At 42.8% G+C, this 8801-nt stretch overlaps 1 protein-coding gene across 1 annotated transcript; it reads left to right on the top strand.

Moving 5' to 3' along the window:
- Positions 1-4631: 4631 nt before the first annotated feature.
- RNASE2 (ribonuclease A family member 2) lies at positions 4632-5062 on the top strand. Its single transcript, XM_049897501.1, is given in 2 exon segments — positions 4632-4812; positions 4815-5062. Coding segments are annotated over 2 exon segments (429 nt in total).
- Positions 5063-8801: the final 3739 nt, after the last annotated feature.

Genomic DNA, 8801 nt, shown 5'->3' on the forward strand with positions numbered 1-8801 from the left:
ATGATGCTTGCAATTTCTTCAATCTTGGGGTACCCTTGCAATGTCTGCTTAACCACCAGTTGACATGTTCTTGTGTATGTTGTCAAGCAGATGTTGCAAGTATACCCAAGACTGAAGAAATTACAAGTGTTGGACATCACATTATTGCAAATAAAACCAAAAACCAAACCCACTGTCATCAATTCCGACTCACAGTGACCCTATAGGACAGAGTAGAACTGCCCCATATGGTTTCCAAGGAGCACCTGGTATATTCAAACTGCCAGCCTCTTGGTTAGCAGCTGTAGCTCTTAACCAGTACGCCACCAGAGTTTCCACTTACTGCAAATAGGAGCTCTAAAAAGGAGACTTTGAACAATCAAGGTCCTCAACGATTTTTTTTTTTTAACCGCAAATGCAAAAGTCCTATTCTTTTTTTTTGTTTTTGGCCATCAAGTTGATTCTGATTCCTAGCAACCCTGTAGGACAGAGTAGAACTGCCCCATAGGATTTTCAAGGCTGTACATTTTTTTTATTTTTTTAAATAATTTTTATTGTGCTTTAAGTGAAAGTTTACAAATCAAGTTAGTCTCTTACACAAAAACCCATATACACCTTGCTACACACTCCCAATTACTCTCCCCCTAATGAGACAGCTTGCTCTCTCCCTTCACTCTTTCTTTTCGTGTCCATTTCGCCAGCTTCTAACCCCCTCCACCCTCTCATCTCCCCTCCAGGCAGGAGATGCCAACATATCTCAAGTGTCCATCTGACCCAAGAAGCTCACTCCTCACCAGCAACCCTCTCCAACCCATTGTCCAGTCCAATCCATGTTTGAAGAGTTGGCTTCGGGAATGGTTCCTGTCCTGGGGCAACAGAAGGTCTGGGGGCCATGACCCCCGGGGTCCTTCCAGTCTCAGTCAGACCATTAAATCTGGTCTTATGAGAATTTGGGGTCTGCATCCCACTGCTCTCCTGCTCCCTCAGGGGTTCTCTGTTGTGTTCCCTGTCAGGGCAGTCATTGGTTGTAGCCAGGCACCATCTAGTTCTTCTGGTCTCAGGCTGATGTAGTCGCTGGTTTACGTGGCCCTTTCTGCCTCTTGGGCTCGTAATCGCCTTGTATCCTTGGTGTTCTTCATTCTCCTTTGATCCAGGTGGGTTGAGACCAATTCACGCATCTTAGATGGCTGCTTGCTAGCATTTAAGACCCCAGATGCCACTCTTCAAAGTGGGATGCAGAATGTTTTCTTAATAGATTTTGTTATGTCAATTGACTTAGATGTCCCCTGAAACCGTGGTCCCCAGACCCCTGCCCCTGCTACGCTGGCCTCCAAAGCATTCAGTTTATTCAGGAAACTTCTTTGCTTTTGGTTTAGTCCAATTGTGCTGACCTCCCCTGTATTGTGTGCTCTTTCCCTTCACTATCTAATTAGTGAATACCCCTCTCCCACACCCTCCCCTCATAACCACAAAAAAATGTTTTCTTCTCAGTTTAAACTATTTCTCAAGTTCTTATAATAGTGGTCTTATACAATATTTGTCCTTTTGCAACTGACTAATTTCACTCAGCATAATGCCTTCCAGGTTCCTCCATGTTATGAAATATTTCACAGATTCCTCACTGTTCTTTATCGATGCATACTATTCCACTGTGTGAATATACCATAATTTATTTATCCATTCATCCTTTGATGGGCACCTTGGTTGCTTCCATCTTTTTGCTATTGTAAACAGTGCTGCAATAAACATGGATGTGTATATATCTGTTCATGTGAAGGTTCTTATTTCTCTAGGATATATTTCAAGAAGTGGGATTGCTGGATGGTATGGTAGTTCTATTTCTAACTTTTTAAGGAAGTGCCAAATCGATGTCGAAAGTGGTTGTACCATTTTACATTCCCACCAGCAGTGTAGAAGTGTTCCAATCTCTCCACAGCCTCTCCAACATTTATTATTTTGTGTGTTTTGGATTAATGCCAGCCTTGTTGGAGTGAGATGAAATCTCATTGTAGTTTTGGTCTACATTTCTCTAATGACTAATGATCGTGAACATTTCCTCATGTATCTGTTAGCTACCTGAATGTCTTCTTTAGTGAAGTGTCTATTCATATCTTTTGCCCATTTTTTAATTGGGTTATTTGTCTTTTTGCAGTTGAGGTTTTGCAGTGTCATGTAGATTTTAGAGATCAGGCGCTGATCAGAAATGTCATAGCTAAAAACTTTTTCCCAGTCTGTAGGTAGTCTTTTTATTCTTTTGGTGAGGTCTTTGGATGAGCATAGGTGTTTGATTTTTAGGAGTTTCCAGTTATCTAGTTTTTCTTCTATGTTCTTTATAACGTTTTCTATACTGTTTATGCCATGTATTAGGGCTCCTAACGTTGTCCGTATTTTTTTTTCCATGATCTTTATCGTTTTAGAGTTTATATTTAGGTCTTTGATCCATTTTGAGTTAGTTTTTGTGCTTGGAGTAAGGTATGGGTCTTGTTTCATTTTTTTTGCAGATGGATATCCAGTTATGCCAGCACCATTTGTTAAAAAGACTGCCTTTTCCCCATTTAACTGTTTTGGGGCCTTTGTCAAATATCAACTGCTCACATGTGGATGAATTTATGTCTGGATTCTCAATTCTGTTCCATTGGTCCATGTATCTGTTATTGTACCAGTACCAGGCTGTTTTGACTACTGTGGAGGTATAATAGGTCCTAAAATCAGGTAAAGCAAGGCCTCCCATTTTGTTCTCCTTTTTCAGTAATGCGTTCTTTACCCGGGGCCTCTTTCCCTTCCATATGAAATTGGTGATTCGTTTCTCCATCTCATTAAAGAATGTCGTTGGGATTTGGATCGGAATTGCATTAAATGTATAGATCGCTTTTGGTAGAATTTTTTTTTTTCATAGACATTTTTATAATGTTAAGTCTTTCTATCCATGAGCAAGGTATGTTCTTCCACTTACGTAAGTCTCTTTTGGTTTCTTGCAGAAGTGTGTTGTAGTTTTCTTTGTATAAGTCTTTTACATCTCTGGTAAGATCTATTCCTATGTATTTTATCTTCTTGGGGGCTACTGTAAATGGCATTGGTTTGGTGATTTCCTCTTCGATGTTCTTTTTGTTGGTGTAGAGGAACCCAACTGATTTTTGTATGTTTATCTTATATCCCGATACTCTGCTGAACTCTTCTATTAGTTTCAGTAGTTTTCTGGAGGATTCCTTAGGGTTTTCTGTGTATAAGGTCATGTCATCTGCAAATAGAGATACTTTGACTTCTTCCTTACCAATCTGGATGCCCTTTATTTCTTTATCTAGCCTAATTGCCCTGGCTAGGAAGAAGTCCTATTCTTGAGGCCATAGCTAATGATGTTCCTCAATTACCAATAAAGATTTAAAAACATAAGCCCATAATTAAGTGGAAGCTACAGGCTGTTCCTCACGCTGCCTGATCAGTATAGTACTGATGGCTAAGCTAACTTTTAACCCATTCTTTCAAGTCATAAAGTGAATTGTAGCATTCTCATGGCCATTCTGGTCCCCATCTATACCAGGTCCATTCCGAGGCCTCTGAGAAGAGAAGCAGGGGATTTCTGCAGAGTGTCCAACCCTTTGCTTTTCCTCTAACATGTTTTATATGCACTAGGGTTTACACTGAACCTTTGAAGAAGCCGTTTCAAAACATGACTCCCAAATTCTGAGGATCTCAGGGATTCATTAACGCCATCCTGTGTTAACATCAGTATTTTTTCTGTGGTGTTATAGGTGGGACTGGAGCTCTCTGCTGCTCCCCTTTCCATAAGTTTAGAAATCCCTGGATGGAAGAGAGGTCTTCCACAATTGGAGATATAAACTCCATGATCATTCTGTGCCCAGTGTACTTTCTTCATCAACTGAGGCCAGATCCAAATAGTAAATCTCTGCCCTACAGTAAGATACTTCACAATTAAATTAGTTATATTAGTAGCAGCAGAGGTGCTGGCTTTGGGTACTGGTTGACCAGCCAAGTCATGAAACAAAGGTGCCTATTACACAAGTAGGAGCTCTGGTGGCACAGTGGTTAAAGCATTCAGCTGCTAACTGAAAGGTCAGCTGTTTGAATCCACCAGCCACTCCAAGGGAGAAAGATGTGGCAGTCTGCTTCCATAATGATTTATAGCCTTGGAAATGCTATGGAGCAGTTCTACTCTGTCTTTAGGGTTGCTATGAGTCTGAATCGACTCAATGGTAGTGATTTTTGTTACACGAGTGGCCCATGTACCTGATCTGTGGGTTTCTCTATCTTCGAGACTCAGAATTCTTGCTGCTTTGCCTGCCCCACCCTCAGGGACTGCACTATATCTAGAGGTCCCAGAGTAGGAAGGGGAATCAGCTGCTCCTGAACCCCAGGACCGCCGACTATATCTGTTCTCACAGGAGCTTACCCAGGAGACTGGGTAAGAAAAGAAGCCCAAGGGCCAGGGCACGAGGAGTAGTAAATCTGGCAGCTATCAAGGGAGAAGGGAGCAGCAGTTATGGCCCTGGGGAAGGGAAAAAACACAGGATCTGGGAGGAGATGGAACAAAACTGAAGCATGACAACAGAGAGTCCAACTGGGTTAGTTACAAGGGAGTCTGCCATGATTGGACTGGGAGACAAAAGATATATTACTTCTTCTCTTTCAGGAAAATGGCTCCAAACCTGTACAACTCTCGACTGTGCCTCCTTCTGCGGTTGGGGTTCTTGGGAATGATGAGCACATGCCATGCCCAATCTCATTTAACTAGGGCTCAGTGGTTCAATACCCAGCATGTACGACACACCCAGGTCCAGTGCAAAAATAAAATGCAAAGAAGTAACCAATACAAGAAAATTGCAAAGGCAGAAATGTGTTCCTCCAAACAACCTTTGCTGCGGTAGCTAATGTTTGTCACAGTCCAAATGTCCACTGTAGGAATGGCCGCTGGAGCTGTCATAATAGTACAGCACAGGTGCCTTTAACCTACCGTCACCTCACAAGAGGAAGGTATCCAAGCTGCAGGTATAGCCGAAGACTCAAAAAGATGTTCTACACTATTGCCTGTGACCAACGATCTCCACAGGACTCACCTCAATTTTAGATGGTTCCAGTTTGCTTAGACAGAATCTACTAAATGCCTATATGAACTCTCTGTGCTACTCCTCACTGTCCATGTTCCCCAGTACAGCCATGCCCCTGTAACACCACTCAACCTGGACCTCAGCGTCTTTGCCCATCACTCACACGCCCATCATCAATCAGTTGAATTGAGCCGACTCAACTTGTTATCCCTACGGTATACTTCTTTGCTATTCATCTGATATAGTCCATGAGTGTCTGTTTTTGTCCATCTGCTGTCATTTAATCACAGTTTGCTGTAGGCCCACTAATCTGGTATTTCTTGGAAATACAGAGATCTACATAAAGAAATTCCCTGTGTCATAATGCAGCACGGACTTGCCCCTCTCACTTGCCTTAGTCCAAGAGGCTGGGCCTCCCCTGATATTGCCTCTTCCCCTCCCAAGAGGTAAATGGGTCTCAGGAAATTAGGAGAAAACAAATGTGATTAATTCTGACTATCTTCCCAATTTCCTTTATTAGAATTGAATCATAAGTTTTAAGTTAGATGGAATCTTTATTCTGTACAACAGGACTAAAGGGAGGGAGGGAGGAAGAGAGACAGAAAGAAAGAGTCATAAGAACAAAAAGAAAAGTTTAACCCTTAGAGTTATTTTCAAAGCAGAGTACATCATATTTCCAGGTATTAGTGGTTAAACTGCTAAAGGAGGACCCAGGATCCCAGGCCAAACTTGGAATGAAATCAATTGTTTAGGCATACATGTGGGCACATTCTAGTAGCAACTGAAGAAGAGGTGAGCATCTTTCTGGCATTTTCAAATCTAAGTCCTGAAGAAGGAAGGCAGCTAGTCAGCTAGTGGCAAAAGGTGAAGGGAGGACAAGGTAGCTTGTTCATTCTGGCCTCTGTAGCTGTCACCAACTGTGAATCTGCAGTCCACTCATATTCAATACAGGAGTGGGAAACAGGCTCCAGAAAAGAATATTAGGGATCCACCAAAGCAGGGGTAAAATAATGAGAACCTCTTCCCTGCTCCATCCCAGGTATGCAATAAGAAATGGGAAACTGTGTACAAGTGCAACCAGCCAATTAATTGTTGGGGTTGAAGGATGGGACTTCTTAGAGGTGTGACTCAAGAAAAAACAGAAAAAAAAGGCCATCAGATCTGCACCCCTACCTGTGGGTCTGCGAGTTCTGCTCTCCCTACTTGAATTCCTCTTCCAGACCCACCCAGACAACAAGTTTGCCTTTCCTCTCACCTCTCTGCCATGATAGTAAGTTACGCTCATCTCAGTACCACAAACAGCAGCTGCAATTGTGGCCTAGTTTTTGGAGTAGCCGTTGGTGGTTTTGCATTTCCAGGTGGCTCAGTAGACCCTAAAGGAGCTGGAAACCAACTGTAAAGAGACAAGTGAATGGTCAAGACAGGGAAACACAGAAGATAATACTCATATCCCCCTTTCCTACACCAAGCTTCCCACCCAAAGCAGGTCCGAATTGGAGTACAAGAACACCTTTAAAATTTAAATTTTGGCTTTTCCATTTACATGGGACATGAAAAAATACTTACTGGAGTAAGTCTTTTAAGACTTAAGATGGTGGGAGGACATTTTAATACCTTTAGACTAACCAGAAAAGTGTTAGAAACAGACCCAAACTTCATGCAAGGGGGAGGGAAGAGCTATTATGTAATGTAGAATTCAAACAGGTTGTGGGGTGGAAGGGCAGGAGGCTCTGAAAGTGCCAACATAAAGTTACCTAAAGATAAAAGAAATCATCCAATCTCTCAGTATCCTGGCCTGTAAAACCTCCCCTTTTTTTACCAGAGCCACTGGCTGCCTGGACCTACCTGTAATCCAGTCATCAGATCAGCACTACAAAATGTTGAGAGCTGTTCTTGCTCTTCTGATTACAAACAGAGCAACATGAGGGAACTTGCTCATGGGGCGGGTATTGATGGATAGAACCACAACTCTGTGAGGAGAGGACTCATGAACCTTCTTCACTGGAGTCAGCAGATCACATCTCTCCTCTCAGCCCATGAACAGCATTTCTTTCAACCCAGAACTGAGGGTCCTATTCACCCAGCCACTCTAGACCCTGTCAAATTTGTGTCCTTATGCATATCATCTTCTTTCATTAATTCATAAATTCCTTAACCACATATATTTTGCGGACTTGCTATGTGCTCGGTGCTGTTCTAGGCTCTGAGGATACAATGATGAACAAGCAAGACAAGATTCTTTCTTTGACAACTCTTGTATCCTAGTGAGGGAGACAGACAATAAAAAATAAACAAATGGATAAATAAGATTAAAGCAGAGATAAGTGCTAAAGGAAAAAATTCAATGGAGGAGATTCATGCTGGGGAGTGCCTGGAGAGGGGGTGGCAGCCTTAGACTGTGGAATGCAGAAGGCCTTTGGGAAGTGCTGACACCTGATTGACAAGAAGAGAGACATGCAAAGATAAAGAGCAGTGGGAACAGCAAACAAAGGCCTTAGAGGGTAACAGCTTGACATGTTTGAGGAAAAGCAATATAGGTCAAAGTGACTGAAAAGAATGAGTGAGGAGACACCTAATAGGGTTCAGGAGGGAGTGAGAACATGCAGGGCCCAGGAGGCCGTGATAAAGACTTTGGATTTAACTCTAAGTGAAATTGAGCCTCTGTCAGAATTTTTAATACATGAGTGAAGAGATGTGATCTATGATTTAAAGATTGCTCTGGCTATTATCAGTCTGGAGGCTATAGCTGTCCAGCCAGAGGGGATGATGATTTGGGAGAGATGTGTAAGATTCTGGATGTAATTTAGATGTAGAACAACAGAACTTACTGATGAATCTGAAGTGGAAGAAAAAAGAGGAGTTCTCCCATTTCAGTAAAGGCACCACCATCATCTTGCTTCTAGGTACCAACCTCATTCTCCACCTAAGGTCATGTCATCCCTTCCCATACCTTCCATGCTTCTCCATCTCTTCAGAACCTTTCCTGCCACATCATCATGCTCTCCATTACTGAGTCTCTGAACTGAGGGAACTGCTGAGGACAGACTGAGATGGTGATCCTCAATTTGAGTCAGCAATCTCCATTTCGTCTCTGGGGCTTGCAAACATAGAGCTGTCCCCCTCTGGGCCAGCAGGGAAAGGGAGCTTAGAGTCTTGGGGATGAGGAAAATCACAGCTTGACACATGACCCTCTTGTACAATAGGCATCCAAGATTTATAGGCCAAACTAAGTGAAAATCGTAGACAGTGAGGAGAGGCCAGAACCAGGGATCCAGTGGGGCCTATTGTTGGGTAGGGGCTGAGAGATATAAGAATAATGACCATAACAGACATTCAAGCATGTAAATACAGAAAACAAAGACCAGAAAATGAATCCAAGGATGCTTCCAAGTAAGGGTTGGATTAGGACTGTAGCAAAGGTCAGAAACTGGGATGATCTTCTAGGCTGAGCTCAAGAGGCAGCCAGTCAGCCTCAGGGAGATCCACCTGCAGGCATCGACCAAGCATGGGGAGCTGGAGCCAAGAAACATCATAAAGGCTCTTACTGGAAGAGTGGAGTGTGGTCATCAGGAACGGCCAAGAAGCAAACCAACATGACAGAGCCAAAGACAGGCCTGGCATCACAGGATGGAACACTGGACTTCAGATAAAGGAAAGAAAACACACTGGCAAGGTTATCAAGGTGAGGCACCTGGAATCAAGACAAAACACCTTGACCACTATATGCCTGAAGTGACAATTGTAAGGATTGTATGTAAC

The sequence above is a fragment of the Elephas maximus genome, chromosome 10 (assembly GCF_024166365.1).
Source record: "Elephas maximus indicus isolate mEleMax1 chromosome 10, mEleMax1 primary haplotype, whole genome shotgun sequence".
In the NCBI taxonomy this organism is placed as follows: domain Eukaryota; kingdom Metazoa; phylum Chordata; class Mammalia; order Proboscidea; family Elephantidae; genus Elephas; species Elephas maximus.